Source organism: Phyllosticta capitalensis (assembly GCF_038381095.1).
Source record: "Phyllosticta capitalensis strain CBS 128856 chromosome Unknown BKA78scaffold_3, whole genome shotgun sequence".
In the NCBI taxonomy this organism is placed as follows: Eukaryota; Fungi; Ascomycota; class Dothideomycetes; order Botryosphaeriales; family Phyllostictaceae; genus Phyllosticta; species Phyllosticta capitalensis.
In genome coordinates this window covers 2,530,120-2,549,827 of record NW_027117441.1, presented here as the reverse complement: position 1 = coordinate 2,549,827, position 19,708 = coordinate 2,530,120, and the positions used below count along the sequence as shown (strand labels likewise).

Below are 19,708 nucleotides of genomic sequence, written 5' to 3'. Positions count from 1 at the left end.
AGGCGGGACGGCGTGTTTATATGCCGTGGACTGATGGTGCTGCTATCGTGGGAGAGCACAGGCGGAGCGTCAAGAGCGGCGCAAGCGTCAATGGCGGTCTCGTCCGAGTTGCTGGTGGGGTTGGTCGGTGGCGCATCGGCGATACTCTGTTCCAACTTCATCTCTCGCGTCAAAACCTCGACATATTAACATCGCAACATCACTGCACTTGAGGAGCTGCAAAGGTTGTCTGTTGCTTCTCGGGTATTGTCGTTCAAAAGTTGGGCAACGTGGCACTGTTCCACCCATAGCGAAGACGCTGTGAAAAGCAAAAGCTACTTGAAAAGGACGATTCCGACGCGAAGATGTTTGTCGACCGAAAAACAGCTGCTTGCTGAATAGATTCGTCCCTGATGATTCAATGGTTGTTCACTGCTGAATGAACTCCACGGGAAGCCATATCCAGCAAAATACAACCGACCTTGCAGTCTGTCATGAAACCGCGAGATTTACCGGGAAAAAGCTTGAAATTCCATGGTGCCAGCGGTGGCCGGACAGAAGACTGCTGGAAAGTAGAAGTTGTCCCAACTGCCCGGTTTCTCAAAAAGCGCCGTCAGGAGACCTTTAGATGATAGAGCATAGGCACCCTCCCGCCGGACTGATTGTTCCAGTAGACCATGGGCTTGTCGGCATCGGGGCCTGTACTTCATCAGGGCGACGCAGAAGATTTCTTGCCCAGCCGTCATGCCCAAAGAGCGGTCGACGAGCTTTGTGAAAAGTGAGAAGTCTCCTCGTCTCTACATGTGTTCCAGCCGCTTGAGAAATTTGCACATGGAGAAAGTGCCCATCCTCGCAGGGGGGCAATTCCGTCTTGTACACCTTAAGACAAGGCACAAATGTCAAGAGAGTAGTGGGGGGGTAACCAGAAAAGAAATTCCAACCGCAAAAGAATATCCGCAAAGCCGTCGAAGAGACCAGCCTGGAACTCAGCTCAATTTGTCGTCCTATGGCATTGGTTCTCAAGCCGCCAAATGGTATATGTCTTTACGAAGCACTTTTCGTGTGTTTGAGCCACCATGAGCGCTTGATTTAAAGTGATAAAAAGTCAATTCTACTACTCCTCGTCACCCTGTCTTCCCACTAACAGTATTCAAGGCACCACAGCCTACCCAAAAGTAGCATCCCTCAACATCTCAGCCCCTCAAAGCTCCAACCAGTCCCACAACAGCCATGCCCCCTCACCAACCTTGTCGCCAAAGACCAAATCCAAAATCGAGATCGCAGTAAGCAGCATCAGGTAATAGCAATACCTATCCCTCCACCCCCTCTCTGCAATAATCTCTGCAAGAGTTCTTACGCACGTCCGGAACGCGCCCACGATCAGTGCCTTGGCGTAGAGAAGTTTGAGCAAACAACGCCATCTGAGATGCAAAAGCCACCATCTGAAATGCTCGTATTGGACAAGGAGCAACTAGCTGAATGCCCAGAATAGGTGGGTGGCTTGCTGGAGGGTGCGGGCGATGCGCCGGGTCTGTTCGCGGCGCCAGTTGCGGAAGCGTGTGCGGAGCCGCTGCTCGTGAGGGATTCTCCTGCGGTGTTGGCGGGGTCTGGGAATGATCATCCAGCGGCCAAACGCGTATGCCTCATGACCGGCGTGGCGTACGAGTGCGGGTACAGTCCGGAGCCAGAGCCAGAACGTACGGGCCTTTTGTGGGATGGCCAAGGCCATGGAGACAACAGAGCTGATGAGCAGCTGGGCGAGAGTGTATGCCTGTTGTACAGATCGTCCGAGGATGACGGGGACACTGCAGACTTGGGTACCGAGCCACCAGACCGCTCTGCAAAGTTTTGGACCATGGTCTTCAACAAAGCCAAGCATCCAGTCCCAGGCATCCTCGGAGGCGTGTAGGGTGATATCAGACAAGAGGATCAGAGCCAAGAGCGGAATTTGGACGGCAGCCAAGCATTCTCTCAGTACCCATTTCCCCAGGCTCAGCACCCAAGGCCCCAGGTAGTAAAGCAATGCCAAGCACCTGCTCAGCACCTGTTTCCTCAGGCTCAGCACCCAACGCACCAGGTAGAAAAGCATTGTCAACCCGATCGGTAAGCAAATCACCTCCCATTTTTTCTGTTCCGACAGAAATTGTGTGGAGTAGATGGTACGGACGACCTCTTCCTTCTTGCTGCGGGTAAAGGAGCGGTAGTATTCCAGGTCCACCAGAGAGAGTTTGGACCAACGGGGCAGCGAGGTGGCTCGGGAGGAAAGGGCGGATGTGGCATTGTGCAAATGTTTGCGCAAGCCCTGCACGACAGAGACAGTCATGTTTTGGTACTCTTGCGCTGTAGCGTGGATGCGGTCTTGTAAAGTGCCTTCAGAAGACTCGTTGCTGAGACGATTGGTCCTGTTGTTGTCGAAGAAGCGAGTGATGTCGAATCTTGAGACGCCGGTAGTGATTGCGGTGTAAATTCTGTTGAACTGAAGCACCAAAGACGTGTCTGTAGGCGGAGGGTTTTCCGAATGGTTTTTGGATGCGGCGTCGTGCGTTGCTGCATGGTGTCCCTGGATTCTCTTTCCGCCCGAACCCAGCTGCTTGATGGCAGCATTGACATTGGCAATCAGTGACGGCTGCAAATTGGTAACGATGGCTTGAGGCAGCTCGAGCGAAACTGGATATGGGTACGTTGGTGGGAGACATCTAGGTGCTTGAGACGGTTAGCTTTGCGCAAAGAAAACCTCCGTGATTTCAAAGTTTGGTAGCAAAAATGTAAAAACACACCGTCTAGTCCAATACAGACCGGAATCGGCCTTCGAATTTGGACAAGATATGTTGCCATGGCACGAGGGCTGAGATCTTCTGGTGGTTCGGTCATGACGGCTTCGACGCAGCTAGGCAAAAGTGAGCGTGGAAGACTGACATCAGTGTCCGTCAAAAGACAGCCTACAAGGCAATGTCCGGGAACGCGCATATGATTTCGGCCAAAGGGAGCAGGGCTTCCTCGCTCGATGTGCTGTCATTGTATAGTGCGCCATAGAGATGAGGATATGTTGCGGATGGAGGTAGAACGGCTTTGAGCAAAGTCAAAAGAGTGAACACGACTTTCATGATGCAAGGTTATGATGCATGACGGATGAAGAGAAATACGAATTGCACAAAAGTCGGAGACCTCTGCCGCCCAGCGTCATCGCTTCGAAATCTTGAGGGAGGGCTATGGGTTGAACGAGGGAAGGAGCTTTTGGAGAGCGGAGTTATAGTGGCGGCAAGAGCGTACCTCTTGGGACACTTGCTTGGACAGTCAAGGAGTCTCGGGCAAAGTGACGACCCGGAAGTGAGGCAGACCTGTGGCGGATGCAGCATGAGCTTGAACTGGCAATTTGGGCAAAGAATATACGAGACTTCACGCAATCGGCTGGGCTCGATTATGTGCTTGTGGTACATAAAGTGTGACAATTCCTGTCAAATGAAGTCGTTGGTCATCGATCCCAGACCCCTCAAATCTTGCCACCAGTAAGTTCCTCTGCGATCTTCAGGATGCGATGGTGTGTCGCAACAGTCGCGTCAGTTTTGATGGCCGTCTGATTCCGAAGACCAATCATTTGGGAGACATTCTTGGGAGCGTCCTTTGCCCAGATACTACGACCGAACGTAGTGCTGCCTCCGTGGCCATAGAAGTCTGCTGGGTGATCCTCCGTACCGAATACCTGGTCGATCTTGCTGGCAAGCTGCTCTTCCGTGACGATAAAGTCTCGAGCATGCATGTAGAGGGTGTGGAGTTGATCGTTCCTCTCCGCAGTCTTCATCATCTGCCTCCTTTCAGCATTCCATCTCTTTATCGCCGTTGACTCTGCGTCGGTTCTACGACCGCGTGGACCCCTCATCAAGTTTCTCACAGCCTTGATGACGCTCGTCTTGGTTAATTGTTCATCCAGAGGCTCCGGTGCGCTCAGAAGCGCTCGCTGCGCTTCTTGCCGGGTGGCTCCACGCGTAGCCCACTTCGAGTCTGACCTCTCTTTGCGCCTGTGCAGGTTCGCGATACCGACCCGCAAACTCCTTCGGCGAATATTTGCCAATTTCGCCTTGTATTTCGTTTTGGCGACATGTTGACCGGTCGTGATGGGCTCCCGAGCGGGTTCTCGCGTGGCCGATGCGATAAACTCTTCCGTATGCTTTGGAATCTCGCTTCTGGTGACGAAAATGTTGCGGGGAACAGGCAACGCGCCCTTGATGATTGGGGCTTTTGTCGCCTTGATCTGCTTTTGAATGGGAATGTCGATATATCTAGGCGACTCTGGAGGGATTTGAGACGTGGCCATGGGTGCCTCGGGCGTGGCCTCTGGTTTGGATTCCGGTTCGGCAGGCGTAGCTCGACTGACGGCCGATGACGTGAACGCACGTCGCGGGGTTGAGGAATTGGCGCATGACGAGCACCTGTGCGCGAGGGAGTAAAAGGTGCCGGGCTTTGGAGGAGGCATTGTGAACTGCGGCCGCTGGAATCGACCTCGAGTCTGGGTCGAGCGGAGGAAATCGAAGCACGGGTGAGGATTTGGCGGCTCAACCCCGGTCGCGAAATCTTGGCGCTAGTGGCCGCCGCAAAAAAAAGGCGGCGATCGCTTCTGACTTTCTCACCACATCCCTCACTCTCCACAATCCTCCTCTTCTTTTCGCACTTTCTCCTCCCTCTTTGATACCCTCAATCACCTTTGAGAAACGAATCTTCGTATCGCACATATTTCTGCTGACTCGCGCACCGCCCCGTCTTCATCATGGGTACCGGAAAGAAGGAAAAGACCAGGATGGAGCGGCAGGGGAAGACTGGCGATGGCATGGCCAACGTCAGAGTAAAGGGCGAGAACTTTTATCGGTACGCCTAGCTGTCCCATGACCAGAGGGTACGTCCCGCTAATCAACACTGCAGCTCTGGTAAGAGGGTCAAGATGCTCAACATGTACAAGGACGGCAAGGCGCAAAGAAACGCAGACGGCGAAATCACCAAGGCGGCCTCGTATCAGTCGAGAGACATTCCCAACGCACGCATCGAGCCGAACAGGAAGTGGTTCACCAACTCCCGCGTCATCAGCCAAGACTCTCTTGCGGCTTTCCGCAACGCCATGGCAGAAAAGGCGTCTGATCCTTACTCGGTCCTTCTCAAGTCCAACAAGCTTCCAATGTCCTTGATCAGGGATAATACCGACACAAAGAATGGAGTCAAGCAACATCAGGCCAAGATGGCTGTGGAGCAAGAACCTTTTGTGGATACCTTTGGTCCCAAGGCTCAGAGGAAGCGCGTGAAGCTTGGAGTTTCCAGCATTGAGGATCTCGCAGGAGATGCGGACAAGTCTCATGACGACTACCTTGATCGCTTGGAGCAAAAGGCGCTTCTGAGTGGCAAGTTGGGCGCGGGTGCTGAAGATGATGGCTTCGACATGGGAAATGCCGCGACAGCAAAAGAGGCCATTTTCTCCAAGGGCCAAAGTAAGAGAATTTGGAACGAGCTGTACAAGGTCATTGACTCCTCGGATGTCATTATCCACGTATTGGATGCCAGAGATCCCCTTGGCACGAGATGTCGATCCGTGGAGAAGTACATGAAGGAGGAGGCACCACACAAGCACCTTATTTTTGTGCTCAACAAGTGTGACCTCGTGCCCACCAAGATTGCCGTAAGTCTTTTTTCTTTACTTTACCAACTCTCACGACTTTTGAATTGCTTTGCAATTCCCATCGCTAAGTCAAGGCGCCACCCTGCACTCGTTGCAAACTTTCCGTGGGTAGATGTCTGTTACAGCTTTGGGAAATCAATCTCGTCCCGCCGCTTCTGGCCGTTATGGTTTTGAAGTAGGTCACTTCGTCTTGGAGTTTGGCCAAAAGGGTCGAGAACGATTCGTCTGAGTTGAGGACCGTCTCACCGTCCGGTGGCTTTGTGGCGGTCCTCTTAGTTACGTTTCATACATGCCATCATCTGAAATTGTTCATCAACCGTCTGGTCATGACGCTGACTTGATGTCCAGGCCGCGTGGGTACGCTACCTCTCCAAAGAATACCCAACCCTTGCCTTCCACGCATCAATCAACAACAGCTTTGGCAAGGGCTCCCTCATCTCTCTCCTCCGCCAATTCTCTGCCCTCCACTCCAACAGGAAGCAAATATCCGTTGGAATGATTGGCTACCCCAACACCGGCAAATCCTCCATCATCAACACCCTGCGCAAGAAAAAGGTCTGCACGACCGCCCCCATCCCTGGTGAGACCAAGGTGTGGCAGTACGTCACCTTGATGAAGCGCATCTACCTCATTGACTGCCCCGGTATCGTGCCTCCCAACGCCAATGACACCGATGCGGACCTGCTGCTCCGTGGTGTCGTGCGTGTCGAGCGTACCGAAAATCCCGAGCAGTATGTCGCGGCCGCGCTGGCAAAGTGCAAGAAGCAGCACGTCGAGCGCACGTATGAGCTGTCCGGCTACACGGACGCAACCGACTTCTTGGAGCAGCTGGCCCGCAAGGGCGGCAGGCTGCTCAAGGGCGGCGAGGCCGACTTGGACGGTGTGGCGAAGATGGTGCTCACCGATTTCCTCCGCGGCAAGCTCCCTTGGTACACGCCGTTGCCGTCAATCGAGGACGAGCAGAGCGGCAGGATTGAGGGCCGCGAAGGGCGCATGGGCGAGATGCCCAAGAAGAGGAAGAGGGAAGACGCCGAAGCCAAGCCTGAAGCTTCAAACGCGGCCGAAGCCCAAGTCGACGAAGATGAGGATGACGACGACGAGGACGACGACGACTTTGAAGGCTTCGACGAGGACGAAGACGACGACGATGAGTCGGACGACGACTCGGAGGGTGGCGACGCCGAGACGCTCGTTGCCGACGAAGGCTCGGAAGAAGAAGACGACGAGGCGGTCGAGGCCGAGCTGGCACAAATATCCGAAGCCCTATCGCAGGCGCGGAAGAAGCGAAAGACGTGAGCACGCGGTTGACTGACGAGCGAGAAAGAGGAGAGAAGAATACGAGCACATTAGCAAACCTACAGTACTACTACCACCATGATACCCCGAATCCAAATGACTACCCTTCTGGCGTTTTGTCCCTTTGACAAGCGCGTCCACGTCTCAACGCTCGTTCTTCAACCCATGCTTGATGTCATGTCGACCAAAGTGATGATCGATTTGCCCTCTCCACTACATGCAATCAACGCCTACCTACGATGTGATCCTCACCACTCAACCATCCATCCATCCGATCCACGCATCTCATCCCATCCGCCATGAACTCTCCGACCCCAGAAAGAAACCTTGCGCACCCACCCACCCACCGCCTCTCATCGTCCCAACCTCCTTCGCCTCCTCTCCTCTCCCGTCCTCTCCTCTCCACACCGTGCCAAGCCATACCATCCCACGCCATCCATCTCAACTCCACTGTCCGCGCCAACCCCATCATCCTAGCGCTGGGCTGGGCAGTCATCAGACTTCAGGGTGCACGATTGATCGCCGCCCGAAAAGGGCATATCATACACGACTGAATCAGACGTGCAAAAGACATGCAGAGGCGAACGGGTCAACCGAGACAAAGAGATGTCTCATTCATCGCAACAAGAACTGTCTTTCGTGTAGCTTCCATTGGGAAGTAAGTAGCCAAGGGAAAGAAAGGCACCCAGCACCATGTCAGTCAGCAGCCAGCCACGCGTGGCGTGCGTGCTCCCGCTCGTAAATGCTTTGTTTGGAGATGGGATGGGCAAGGAGGGGTGATGGCGTATGTCTGTCTGCTTTGGAGGTTGGTGTGTTGGAGAGGATAGGGGGGGCGGTATAAAGCATACAGGTAGGAAGAATGGAGAAAGGTAGGTACCTAAGAGCACACCTAACAGCCAGCGCCAACAGCAACACCACACCACACCACCAACGCAGACTCGCTCCTCCTCCCCCATCCCCCATCCCCCATGCCATCTCACGTAGTCCCAAACAGAATCAGCCCCGGCACCGCCGCACGGAAGAGAAAGAAAGACGGGTGGTACAACCATGTCGGATTTTACCATATGCTGCCGCTCAAAAAACACATCGAGACAAGCAGCGCGCAAAGCTACGACCAAATCCACGGGCAGAGAGGTTTCGTTTTCGCGTCGCTCGCGTCACGTCACGTCGCCTCGTCTCGGCTCGGGACCAAGCATAGTAGGTATGTGCAAGCTGCGATGTGTATGCGTAGACAGATGAACTGACAGAGAGACAAACGGACAGTGAGAGGCAATTCCGACCCAAAAAAGGCAGATTTGCGATACAAAGACCAGTGGGAGACGAAAAGAAAGGAAAAAAGACAAAAGCTGTTTCAAAGCCGCAGACAACCGCTGCCCGGTCGTTTCGATTTCTTCTGTATGTTTGATCCCATAAGCCAGAGGAAGGTAGGTACGGAGATGCATCATCACAGCAAGCAAGCAAGTAGATACATAGGCAAGTCTGCAGTGCGTGCGTGCGTGCGCGCGGTGCGAGTGGCTGGCTGGCTGGCTGGTTGATCTGGCGTACGCAACCCCGCCACCTCAACCGCACGGGTAGGTGTTTGCGACGACCTGCATTTACCATCTGTGAATTGAGTGGCCGGAAGGGGGGCGTCGCGTCGTGTGTGAAAAGTGGGTGGGGATGCAGAAGCAGGAGGATCGCGAAGGTTGGTTGTCAGGGGTGCGGCAGGATCGTCATGGTTTGGCGGCGGCGGCGGACCGTCTTTGCTTGAGGGGCGACACCTACACCCTTGAGTGCGGTGGAAAGAGAGGGTACTGTCATGTCAGTTTTGCACTTGGAAGGGGTTTACCTTATTTCCTCCCGTGCTCCCGTCGTTCCCTGGGGTTCAGGGTTTGGCTGACTGACAGTCGCTTGTTTTTGGGGTTCAACTCAACATTTGTTGGTATGGTCGTGTCTGATTGGTGTGGTGTAATGAATGATAGATCGAAAGGTCGAACCATCCACGCAGTCTCAACAAAAGTGGCCGCTTTCATCTTTCCAGACAGGTCGAACCATCGTGGTTGAAAATATCAGGCACCTATAAACTGCGACGGTACGGTACCGTCGCGTTTTGTTGAGAAAAGGCCGTGACTTCACAGCGTAGCAACTCACAAAAGGCAGGAAAAAGCCGATTCGACGACATCGCCATGCCTCTACGATTTGATTGGCGGACCGAGTTCCTTCGTGCGACTCCGAAGTCTTCCTTCCGTTTTACTCGCTCGTGCTCAGTCGTCACCCAATGCAGTGGGGCGGATACTCCCGCAAGCTGATCTCTGGATGGGTGGTGCTGTCCCCCTTTTGTTAATCCGAGCCGTTTGGACCTGGGCCTTTCTTTTCGGCTTGCTGCGAACTGCACGTGGGTGGTGGCAGGCACACACGCGGCTTGTGAAGCAGGCAGCGGCAGTTTTTGTGTTTTGGAAGCTGATGCCGATACCGGTAGCCTCTTGTCGTGGACCACGTCGCATGTGAGGTGACTTGGCTGCAGTTGTTGAAAAAACGTTGACTCGAAGAAAATTCGAACTTTTTGACTTTTGCAGATTTTTTTCTCTTTCTTTTTCTTCTTCTTGGTTCCTCTCGACACGGAGCAGCCAAGTGCTTGATAGGCTAATTTAGGAAAATGGTGGATGAGACACGCGCAGGCGGTCGTGTCGACTAGTCGTGATCCTTCCGCGATGGGCGGGGTGGGCGCGCGCGGCAGCTGGCGGAATTGTTGTGACAGTGGGACATTTTCATCTCTCGCCCTGCATCAAGTTGGATGGCATCAGCGTAGTGGTGGCAGTACTGCATGCTCAACAGACTTTTCGAATGCAAACAGACAGCGCAGGTTGGAAACGGCAGAGAGGGGAGAGACGGAAGCACGACGATGCAGGTGGAAGGACCGGCGCGACTTGGGGTTGGCCAACGTCACGGGATGATGTTTGACAGGTTCCTTCCTTCTAGCAGGTACGAAGGTACGTCAGTTGAGAGGTTATGCGCGCCTCTTGGCTGACGGAATTGCCAATTGAGTTTGTGGCCTCTGTGGCTCCAACGCACAGAGACGTGGGCTCGAGTCGTAATGACATGTCGTCACCCCCACACATATCTTGACACTGAATAATAGGTGCATTCTTGAGTACGGCGCCCCGCCTCCCCGCTCAATGGTGGAACGGGAGCTGAGGACAAGACCGAGGCATGGTGCGGCAGGGCCTAAGGGGAGGGAGTTGCGATGCGAGGAGGTAGAGTGCCGTAGAAAGTAGGGCGAGGGGAGAGAGAAAGGTGGCGGGCAGGAGTCGGCAATCGAAGCGGGTGGATGGCGGGAAGCGAAGCGAACAGTTGCCGGGGGAGCAACAGCACGCACCACGATCTAGTAGATACTCGTACATGCATGGCGTCTGTCTTGAAGAGCATGAAGATGATGAAAGAAACATGGCGATCAGAAGAGAAAGGGGAGTGAGAAGGGTCAGCATTAAGCACGCGAGCCCCCAAATTCTTGAGCGGTGGTAGATCTCCTATACAAACATTACACGTGAAAGCAGCACGCGGACGCATAGCGATGAGGCGTATTTGTGGCACTCGTCAGTCGAGCAAGCGGGAAGGCTCTAACCCTAATCCAAGTGAGCGTTTCGAACAAGTCCAGATGGCTTGTGACAATTGTCGTCGTCTTGTTCCTGACGCCAAAGCCCTAATGCAGAGAGCTTGTCGAATGGGAGAATGCCGATGCACCAAGGGAGTGAGTGCAGAGAGCGCGCAGAGGGTGCTGACCAGGCGCAGGGGGTACAACAACTTCAACAACTGACAGCTCCCATGGCGTCGTCCTAGTGTGCTTTGGCTGGCTTTAAAGATGGATGTCTCACGCGCCTGCCAGCGGCTCCAGCCCAACGCTCCCTCTCGCGCGTGACACCCCCCGGCCGGCCTTGATCCATTCACCGCCAAAGACATTGCATCTCTCCGTCATTTCGGCCTCCTCTCCATCCCAATTAAAACATCTCTCCCCCGTCTCTCCGCGCTTTTACTCCACACCTCCGCAATCCGCTACCGCTACCCCACACTCCTCCGACTGTCATCATCACGAGCCTGCGGCCCGCCCTGTCAACTTCCTCTCCCCTTCTGCGCATGGCTGCGTCTTGCAGATGTCCTTCCTCCAAGACGCCTTCCTGCCCAGCAGATACCACCATGCAAAGAACGATGACGCCCGCTTGAGCAAACGGCCTCGCCCCGCCTCTGGCCTCTTTTCTCCCCTCGTCAACCTCGTCAAAGAGCCCGCCGCCGCTGTCGAGAATTTTGTCAACAATACCCTGCATCGCTCCGAACATGACTACTTCCAACCAGACCCCGCAACCAGCGAGCGGAGGCAGATTCTACATCTGCGCATGCAAAATGTCAGTACAATGCTCGTGGTTGTTGGTGCGCGCAAAAACTAACGACCATCACATGCAGGCCGACAACCTTGACGATTGGCGCGCCGCTGCCGCCGAACTAGACGAGCTCGAGGGCAACAATAGGTGGAAAAATGAGCGCACATCGCCCGAGTACAACTACGAACTCGTCGAGGCCCGGTGCAAGCAGCTCGACGAGGCGCGCATCAATTGCGACGTCCAGCGCATGCTGTTCCTTATCCGCACAACCCTGACAAGAGGCCTCGGTGGCATGGGCGACCTGCGCCTGTACAAACACTCGCACGTTGGAACAAAGACTTTGATCGACCGCTACATCGACTCGGCCAAGGCAACGCTGACGTCGCTGCTCGATGTCACCGAGAAACAAGGAGACAGCCTGGATCCGCGCCATGTTCTGGAACAGCTGCTAGCCACGCGCCAGTCGTTTGGTCGCAGCGCGCTGCTGCTCTCTGGTGGAGGCACATTTGGAATGAACCACATTGGCGTCGTCAAGAGTCTGTGGGAGAACCACATGCTCCCGCGCATCGTATCCGGTGCCTCGGCCGGCAGCATCGTCTGCGCCGTGCTCTGCACCAAGTCGGACGCGGAAATGGAGCGCGTCTTGGAAGAATTCTGCTACGGCGAGCTTGACGTCTTTGAAAAAGAAGGCGAAGGCGGCGTCTTGACCAAGGTGGCCAGGTTTCTCAAGTATGGTGCTCTCTTTGATATTGGCCATTTGACCAGGGTCATCCGCAACCTGCTTGGCGACCTTACATTTCAAGAATCCTACAACCGGACTCGGAGAATCTTGAACATTACCGTGTCGAGCGCGAGTGCGTTTGAGGTTCCCCGGCTGTTGAATTACATTACCGCACCAAACGTGCTCATCTGGTCTGCAGTGTAAGTTGCTATTGCTGCATCCCTGTCAACATCTAACATGTCTAGTGCGGCTTCTTGCTCTGTTCCCCTCGTCTTTTCTGCCGCGTCTCTCCAGGCCAAAGATCCGGCAACAGGTGAAATTGTTCCTTGGGACCCTTCTCCGCAGCGTTGGATCGACGGTTCAGTCGACAATGACTTGCCCATCACCCGTCTCGCGGAAATGTTCAACGTCAACCACTTTATTGTCTCCCAGGTGAATCCTCACGTGGTCCCTTTTCTGGAAAAGGAAGAAGGCGCCAATCCGGCCGAGACGCTTTCGGCCACGTCCGCTTTTGCATCTGGCCCAAACTGGCTGCACAGTCTGGCAAATCTTGCCAAAGGCGAAGCGCAGTACAGGCTCCATGCGCTGGCTGAAATGGGATTCATGCCAAATTACTGCACCAAGGCCCGATCCATCCTCTCGCAACGATATTCCGGAGACATTACCATCTTTCCAGCCATTTCATATTCGCAATTCCCCAAAATCCTGAGCAATCCATCGCCTGAATTCATGCAGCAGGCTCTCATTTGCGGTGAGAGAGCGACCTGGCCCAAGCTTAGCAGGATACAAAACCACTGTGCTATTGAATTAGCCCTCGACAATGCTGTACAACAACTGCGCGCCCGCGTCGTCTTTAGCCCGAGCCAGGTTGACCTCCGGTTCAATGTCATGGGACGGCCCTCGTCCTCCCACTCTGAATCTGGTCGCGGCCGAAGAACCAAGCCAAGAGGACGCCACCAGACTACGAGAAGCGGTGGATTGGACCAGGCTGGCCGTCTCAGTGAGGAACTCCGCGGTCGCCGTTCTCTGCAACAGGTCAGACCAAGCCGCAGACTGCCCATTCCCAACTTTTACGCCCCGCGCTCGAGTGACCCAGCACTGCTCCAAGTGCCCGCCAACGAGGCACCCTCGTCTGCTGCCGAGGACGACATGGTCAGCTCCGACAGCGACGACGACGACTGCGCTTCCCTCTCTTCCATCGACTCTCCGCCCTCCCTGGAACCCCCCTTGACACACTCGCAACTTTTCCCTTCAGTTTCGCAACCTTCGACACCCAACATCGGCTTCCACTCCTTCCGCTCTCAGTCCTCAACTCACCTCGCCATGACGAAAACGGTTTCCGCCACCACGCAACCGAGCGAGCCCGAGCGCGTGTACAAGCGCCTCTTCCACCGCTCATCCAAATCGTCGTTGTCCAGCGTCAAAACAACGGAAGAGCAGCCGCAACAGTCGCCGCAATCCAACAAAAACCGCCCCAATGTCGGCAAGCGACGCGAGAGCTCCAACGGTCTGCAAATCGACATTAGTGGCACCCGAGGCATGCTGCTCCGGCGCAAGCGCAGCCTCCAAAAGCTCATTCCAAACGGCCTGAGAAAGAAGACGGGCAACCTGGGCGACCTTCCCGCTGAGACGGAGGTCAGCCAGTAGTTTGGATTGTCTTGTTGGTACGACACGCGACGTTACCCTTTCTTTTCCTTTGTCCAAAGTCATTTTGGTGTTACACGGCGGTTGCATGGAATTTGCATATACAACGGGAGACGACAAAAAACGCATCTTTTCTTCGGCTTCGGGCGGATCATCATCATCAAATCATCACGTCGCTCATCCCTCTCTCATCGCGCCACTCGTTGACCTCCTTCATCATCGCATCCGACCCTCATCACCTGCCACAAATCAAGGACCGACCGACCGACCGCTTTTCAACCATTCAACCTCTTTTCTCTTTAATTTTCCTTTCCTCTTTCATATCTGTCAAACGGGGGCGACGACCTGCATTTTTTTTCCCCCCTTTGGCAAGATCTCACACACACGCAAGCAATTTTTTGGCGCTTTGGAAAGATCGGACGGATGGACGGCGGGTGGCATATGTACGTACGATACATGCATGCGATAAGACAGAGCGGGGTACACACGAGCTTTCTGCGGCGGGCAGCGCTGGCTGGTGGCATGTTGTTTTCTCTGTTACACGCATATTTTCTTTATATCTTCTTGATTGAAACAGCTACTGCTGCCGCTGTTGAGCGGAGCTGGACTGGCCACGCAAAGGGAATGGGAGGAGGGAGGAGCGGCTTTGCATCACAGAGCATTTGCATCTGCATCACCATCAATATCATCAAACATTACGGTCAAACATGATCGTCATCAAATATCCACTGCCTGGGCTGTTACGTGCAGCATTCTTGAACCCCATCCATCTAGCAATCTCTCCACCTCAACACCTCCTCCATCGCTTCCCTTTCCCTCGCCAATCACATCCATATTCCATCTCCTCTCCCACTTTTCCAAACATCAAACGGCATCCCTCGTCCGCTTTGCACTATCCACATCAGGGCAAACCATCCAAATCCAACCATCACACCCTCTATCCGCCAACCAAACGCCACCCACACACAGCGTCACCGTCAGTCACCGTGCCTCCTTTGACAATCCGCTCGCTCCCATCAGTTAATGTTGATTCCGCTCGCTCATCACACTCCTCCGCCGCTTCTCAATTACAGTATCCAAACAGACTCCTCCTCGTCACCAACCCATCACCATCACAAAAGCCAAAGGCAACCAGCTTCTCCCCTCCTCGCAGCCCAAAAGAACACGAAATATAGAGATGCCTTGATCAGTGAGGCAGTTTTCCACCAGGGAAATCTCAGCATGTAAACAACATCAAGAAGCAAGAGCCCTTTCAAAGAAGTTGGGGACGCGTGAAATTTGTTCAGCAGCTTGTTGGGATGGTATAGCGCTTAGAAGTTTGAATGTTTAATGTCCCGAGGGCGTAGATGGATGACTTGTGTGTGCAAGAATGAAGGAAATTTGTGAGTGCCGTTGATGGGTGAGGTGATGTTTATCCCGAAAATTAACAATGGTGGTGTGATGATGGTGGTGGAGGTGTTGAGCACGCAGCTATCTTCCGCTAGTTATCATAGTGTGGATACATGATCTGTATGTGCATGTATGCATGTATCTACGCCATGCTATGTCGACTCAACTGTCTCACCTATCCTTTTATAGGCTCAACTAGCCAGCAGCCAGCTGCTCTTTTACGGTTCTTTGTCTGACGGTCTTGGCTTGGCTTGTTGAGAGGGAGGGAGGGCGGAGATGGTGGTGGTGGTGGTGCTGCTACTGCTGCTGCTACTGCTGCTGTTGTTCGACTAGGGAAGGCTGGATAAGGAGTGAAGGCGCTTCAGTCAGCAGCGAGGTCGGTTGGCATCAGTAGGATGTGGACAGGCAGATGAGTAGTGGGCAGGTCGTGGGAGGGGACGCGTCTAGCTGGCTGGCTGGCTGTTGGAATTGGAAGTTGACGAGTGCGCTAGGCGGTGCTGGGAGAAGAAACCTAGGTGTGAGAGCAATAATAGCTAGCAAGCTAGGTAGGTGCTAGCTATATGTATGTAGGTAGCTCCCCGCTTGATCTCACAACAACACGAAGGTCGTGAAGATGTTGCGTCTACTGTCGGCCGTTCGTTATTTAGTACATTGTGGCCACTATGGGGAAACCTTGTTCATGAAAACAAAAAGCTGTACATTTGGAATTGGAAGATTGAAGCTTGCAAAATTGAAGAACCTTGTTGAGAGAAGCGAAGACGAACAAAAGAAATCGAAGAACTTGTACATGGTATCAAGGTATCCTGCAGCATCCACAAGAGAGCAGGCAGCCAGAATGGCTTCGCACCGCACCACCGCACCGCGTCGCGTCACTTCATCCCCTGAACATCTACAAATCATTCTACCGCCACCACACGACCGTTTCCTGCACGCCTTTTTCCCTCACGCCCATCTCCACCCCCACACCCACACCCCCTCCCACGTCCATCTGGCTTCAATCCGCCTTGGCCCCACCCACTCTGCCCTGCACAACCAGCACGCTGGCCCTCACGCCATCATCGCGGACAACCGTCTCGGCCAGCACGCCCAAGCATCTCTGCGCCTCGACATTGGCGTTCATCTTGGCGACGCCCTCCTTGCCGAGCGCGGCGGCGCTGCCCACGCTGCGGCCGACGACGACCAAATCGCCGGCGTTGCGCGCGTTGCGGCCGAGCTCGGAGCGCGCGCGCTCGACGGCGGAGCCCAGCGGCGAGTCGGTCGTCAGCGTCTCGAAGGCGACGCGCTCGGCCAGGTCGGCCGGGATGCTTTGGCGCAGCGACGCGAAGAAGGCGGCGTCGCGCTCGGGGGCGGGGACGGAGACGGTGCTGGTGAGGGCTTGCTTGCTGGCGTTGGGGGTCGACGCGAGGTGCGGCGAGCTGACGCCGGACGCGTTGGAGGATGCGTCGAAGTAGCCGTCCGGGGCGCGGAAGTGCACAATGGTGGCCGTCACGTCCGGGTGCTCGGCCAGCTGCAGGACGAGGCGCAGAGCCGCGCGGTCGTCGGCGCCGCCGAAGAAGGGGAGGAAGACGTGGTGGGAGCGCGAGGCCGAGGGGGCCGTGGTTGGGTTCTTGTCGTGGTTGGAGGAGCGGATCGAGTGGGCGGAGAGGCGGCGCGCCAGCTTGCGGCGTTCTGAAGGGGCGGAGCCGCCGAAGCCGTTGTTGATGAAGACGGCGGCGTTGCTGCAGGTCGAGCTGTTGAGGACGGTTGATACAAAGGCGCTGTAGCTGTCGGCTGACAGCTTGTGCTGCACCAGGTCGTCCGAGATGACGGCCAGCTCCGACATGTTGCCCGTCTCGCTCCAGGGGAGGATGATGAGATCCGAGGCGTTGTCGCCGGCCCTGGACACCAGGACGTCGGAGAAGGAGCTCTCGGGGACGACATCTACTTCACCAGAAATGGCCAGGTTGTTGAGGTAGCCAAATGTGCGGAAGGTGTTGACGACGGGATCGTGTTGGCCAAACTCGTCGGCTTCGGACACTTTCATGGCAGAAGAAGTACGCTCCGTGAGCTCGAGCAGGCGAACACCGTGTGCCTTGATCGGCCGTTGCGGCAGGGGAATCTCTTCGGCCTCGGAGACGGGAGCCAGCTTCAGGGGGTGGACCTGCTTCTTGCCAAAGTTGGGCTGGCCGCCAAAGAGCGAGACGAATGGCAAAAGAGCAGACATGTTGTCGAGACGGAGGTAGACGAGAATCCGCTGAACCTTGGTGGCCTCGAGCTTCTCAAACGCCAGACTGTCACTGCCATCGTCCTTGTCGCGAGACTGGACGGCAGCGCCAGTGTCCCAGTCAATCTCACCGCGCTTCCAGGCCTCCAGCTTCTTTTGGTACCAGGGCGGGTACAGCCACATGGTTAGGGGGGTGGTGATAAAGGTGGTGATCAGGGCCATGACAACAAAGATGGTGAAAGTCCGCTGGCTCAGAATCTTGGCTTGCAATCCAATGTTCTGTAAATGTTAGCGATAGTTGGATACCACAGCTTTGAATGACTTACCAGCACAATCAGCTCCACCAAACCCTTGCAACTCATCAGAGATCCAATGGTCAAACTCTCTCTCCAGACCAAGCCGCAGACGCGCGCAGCCAGCGCGGCACCCACAAACTTGCCGAAAAACGCAACAGCAATAACGCCAATCACGTAGCCCCACGTGAGGCCGGTGTCGAGCAGGCCCAAATTGGTGTTGAGTCCAGAAAGCGCAAAGTAAAGGGGCAGGAAAAGCGCGCTGACGATATCCTCAATCTTTTCCGTGACCTTGATGGCGAAACCACCCTCGTGGGGGCAGATGAGTCCAATCATGAATGCGCCGAAAATGGGATGAACTCCAATGATGCCAGTGAAGAAGGCAGAGGTCAAGGTCAGGAGAAGAGTGATGACAATGACGAATTCACTAGGACCATCCTGCAGAGAACGCGTCCTTCTCAGGAACCACATAAAGGCAGGACGAACAGCGTATGCGAGGAACAGAGAGTATCCCAAGCACACGAGCAACACCCACAATGCAGTGAGTCCGGAGCCAGCATTGACGAGAGCCACGCAGAGGGCAAGCAGAATCCAACCTGAGAATAAAGTTAGCCTAGGCTACAGGGGTTTTGAGAAATGGCGTTTAGACGCACCAACGACGTCATTTCCGACTCCTGCCGAGAGCACAATGATACCGACCGGGGTCATGAGCAGTTTCAACTCTGTCAAGATTCTGCACAAAACGGGAAAGGCCTGCATGTCGATCAGCTCGCGTAATGGACGACCATTCGCAAATCTACTCACCGTGATTGCCATTGCGACACCAATGAAGAGCAAAAAGACGCCAAAGTCGATGGGCTTGACGCCCTCTTCGGAATTAAAGTCGTTGTACAGACCGACCGAAATGCCGGCACCGAGGCCAAATGGGAGCGCCATGCCGGCCAAACCTACGCTCAGGGCAATCTTCCAATTGCTGACCAGGAAGCGCAGGTCGACTTCGAGACCGACGAGGAACAGGAACAGCACCAGGCCAATGTTGGCGACCAGGGTCAGGTTGGGCATGGCGGCCGTGGGAAAGATGGTCTCTGTGAAATTTGGGATTTGACCCATGACGGAGGGTCCCAGCAGGATACCGCCAATGACTTCGGCAATGACGCGCGGTTGGCGCAGTTTGGCCAGAGGCCAGTGGAGCGCACGACAAAAGAGAATGATGATGCCGGCCTGTAAACATGAGGTTAGTTGTTTTTCCGCATTGGGCCGCTATACACAAACCTGGATGATAAAGATGATGATCGGGTCCTTTTTGTTGTAGTGAGTGGGATTTCCACCCTCGAGGATGCCACCCTGGGGAGCAGCCCTGTTGCCCCCCGTGGCCGTGGCATTGGCGGCGGAGGTGGTGTTTGTAGACATGATGGGGAAGCTGGAGAAGCGGACGAAACGTGGGGAAGAAGCGGTTCTCCAGCGGGCCCAATGTCGCGGAGAAGGGGCCTTTAGTGGAGAAATGAGAGCGTACAGTGAGGACCTTGGCGATATGTATCAAAAGCCAAGATGAACATGTCCAGGCGGGCAGTTTGGAGTCAGGCGGGGAGCATCTGACGGGCTGACAGGCGGAGGAGGAAGCCCAGAGGCTCGGCGGGCATGAACAAGGTCGAGGCTTGGTCTTTTGGCTGAATGGGATTGGCCATGGCTGACTCGTAGTGGCATGGTCAATGGATGGGGGCAAGCCACAGTGAAGAGGTGAGAGACGTCGAGTCTGGGCCTTGACACCACGCGCACGCCGTTTGCATTCAGCGCGCCGTCATGCCCCGCCGGTTCACCAATCACCGCCTCTTGTCACCAAACTCTATCAACCATCTACCAAAACGCTTGTCTTTGCTTCAAGGCCCTGCTTCCGTCACATCGCGTTTCATTTTCACCTTCGTCGTCTTCTTCGCTTGTTTGAGCATCGCACGCGCCGACGACCGCGTCTTGGGAGCGTCATTCTCACCGCTGCTCAATCGGCATCGGGAAATTCCAACATGCATGCACCAAACCTACCAACGCTTAACCACTACCTCGATGACCCATCGATCGACGCGGGTACCTTTGAACGGCGTTGAAGCTAAAATCATGTACCGACCCGAATGACCTTGGCGCGTCCAGCAGCCAGCCAGCCAGCCCAGGGAACCATCC

The 19,708-nt window shown here is 55.0% G+C and overlaps 7 protein-coding genes across 7 annotated transcripts; 4 read left to right on the top strand and 3 right to left on the bottom strand.

Annotated features, from left to right (window-relative positions):
• Positions 1-1,067: 1,067 nt before the first annotated feature.
• BKA78DRAFT_309965 (uncharacterized protein) lies at positions 1,068-3,145 on the bottom strand. The gene is made up of 2 exons (XM_066888077.1): positions 2,757-3,145; positions 1,068-2,682 (listed from the first exon to the last, which is right to left on the bottom strand). Exons 1-2 carry the CDS (start codon positions 2,944-2,946, stop codon positions 1,451-1,453), a joined length of 1,422 nt encoding a protein of 473 aa, XP_066746967.1. The 5' UTR covers positions 2,947-3,145; the 3' UTR covers positions 1,068-1,450.
• A 40-nt stretch (positions 3,146-3,185) lies between these two features.
• BKA78DRAFT_309963 (uncharacterized protein) lies at positions 3,186-4,488 on the bottom strand. The gene has a single exon (XM_066888076.1). It carries the CDS (start codon positions 4,448-4,450, stop codon positions 3,470-3,472), a length of 981 nt encoding a protein of 326 aa, XP_066746966.1. The 5' UTR covers positions 4,451-4,488; the 3' UTR covers positions 3,186-3,469.
• A 47-nt stretch (positions 4,489-4,535) lies between these two features.
• On the top strand, positions 4,536-7,043 carry BKA78DRAFT_105795 (putative nucleolar GTPase). Its single transcript, XM_066882164.1, has 3 exons — positions 4,536-4,839; positions 4,894-5,638; positions 5,987-7,043. The coding sequence occupies exons 1-3, from the start codon at positions 4,742-4,744 to the stop codon at positions 6,932-6,934; spliced, it is 1,791 nt and encodes a 596-aa protein (XP_066746965.1). The 5' UTR covers positions 4,536-4,741; the 3' UTR covers positions 6,935-7,043.
• BKA78DRAFT_105830 (uncharacterized protein) lies at positions 7,043-7,842 on the top strand. Its single transcript, XM_066882165.1, has one exon. It carries the CDS (start codon positions 7,152-7,154, stop codon positions 7,674-7,676), a length of 525 nt encoding a protein of 174 aa, XP_066746964.1. The 5' UTR covers positions 7,043-7,151; the 3' UTR covers positions 7,677-7,842.
• BKA78DRAFT_105838 (uncharacterized protein) lies at positions 7,790-8,616 on the top strand. The gene is made up of 2 exons (XM_066882166.1): positions 7,790-8,131; positions 8,198-8,616. Exons 1-2 carry the CDS (start codon positions 7,903-7,905, stop codon positions 8,467-8,469), a joined length of 501 nt encoding a protein of 166 aa, XP_066746963.1. The 5' UTR covers positions 7,790-7,902; the 3' UTR covers positions 8,470-8,616.
• A 2,445-nt stretch (positions 8,617-11,061) lies between these two features.
• On the top strand, positions 11,062-13,654 carry BKA78DRAFT_248660 (acyl transferase/acyl hydrolase/lysophospholipase; the record flags this gene model as incomplete). The annotated part of the gene is made up of 3 exons (XM_066884409.1): positions 11,062-11,310; positions 11,369-12,207; positions 12,253-13,654. 3 exons carry the CDS (start codon positions 11,062-11,064, stop codon positions 13,652-13,654), a joined length of 2,490 nt encoding a protein of 829 aa, XP_066746962.1.
• A 2,380-nt stretch (positions 13,655-16,034) lies between these two features.
• BKA78DRAFT_335950 (Sodium/hydrogen exchanger family-domain-containing protein) lies at positions 16,035-19,149 on the bottom strand (the record flags this gene model as incomplete). Its single annotated transcript, XM_066890228.1, has 5 exons — positions 18,809-19,149; positions 18,341-18,757; positions 18,190-18,289; positions 17,570-18,132; positions 16,035-17,522 (listed from the first exon to the last, which is right to left on the bottom strand). Exons 1-5 carry the CDS (start codon positions 18,944-18,946, stop codon positions 16,035-16,037), a joined length of 2,706 nt encoding a protein of 901 aa, XP_066746961.1. The 5' UTR covers positions 18,947-19,149.
• Positions 19,150-19,708: the final 559 nt, after the last annotated feature.

What these genes read in the sequence shown, in the direction of transcription:
- BKA78DRAFT_309963 (XM_066888076.1), bottom strand. Translation starts at nt 4,450, where the DNA reads ATGCCTCCTCCAAAGCCCGGCACCTTTTACTCCCTCGCGCACAGGTGC.
- BKA78DRAFT_309965 (XM_066888077.1), bottom strand. Translation starts at nt 2,946, where the DNA reads ATGCGCGTTCCCGGACATTGCCTTGTAGGCTGTCTTTTGACGGACACT. An exon ending in GGTCTGTATTGGACTAGACG is followed by an intron (nt 2,683 to 2,756) that starts GTGTGTTTTTAC and finishes AACCGTCTCAAG; the next exon opens with CACCTAGATGTCTCCCACCA.
- BKA78DRAFT_105830 (XM_066882165.1), top strand. Translation starts at nt 7,152, where the DNA reads ATGCAATCAACGCCTACCTACGATGTGATCCTCACCACTCAACCATCC.
- BKA78DRAFT_105838 (XM_066882166.1), top strand. Translation starts at nt 7,903, where the DNA reads ATGCCATCTCACGTAGTCCCAAACAGAATCAGCCCCGGCACCGCCGCA. An exon ending in TCGGCTCGGGACCAAGCATA is followed by an intron (nt 8,132 to 8,197) that starts GTAGGTATGTGC and finishes ACAAACGGACAG; the next exon opens with TGAGAGGCAATTCCGACCCA.
- BKA78DRAFT_105795 (XM_066882164.1), top strand. Translation starts at nt 4,742, where the DNA reads ATGGGTACCGGAAAGAAGGAAAAGACCAGGATGGAGCGGCAGGGGAAG. An exon ending in AAGGGCGAGAACTTTTATCG is followed by an intron (nt 4,840 to 4,893) that starts GTACGCCTAGCT and finishes TCAACACTGCAG; the next exon opens with CTCTGGTAAGAGGGTCAAGA. An exon ending in TCGTGCCCACCAAGATTGCC is followed by an intron (nt 5,639 to 5,986) that starts GTAAGTCTTTTT and finishes CTTGATGTCCAG; the next exon opens with GCCGCGTGGGTACGCTACCT.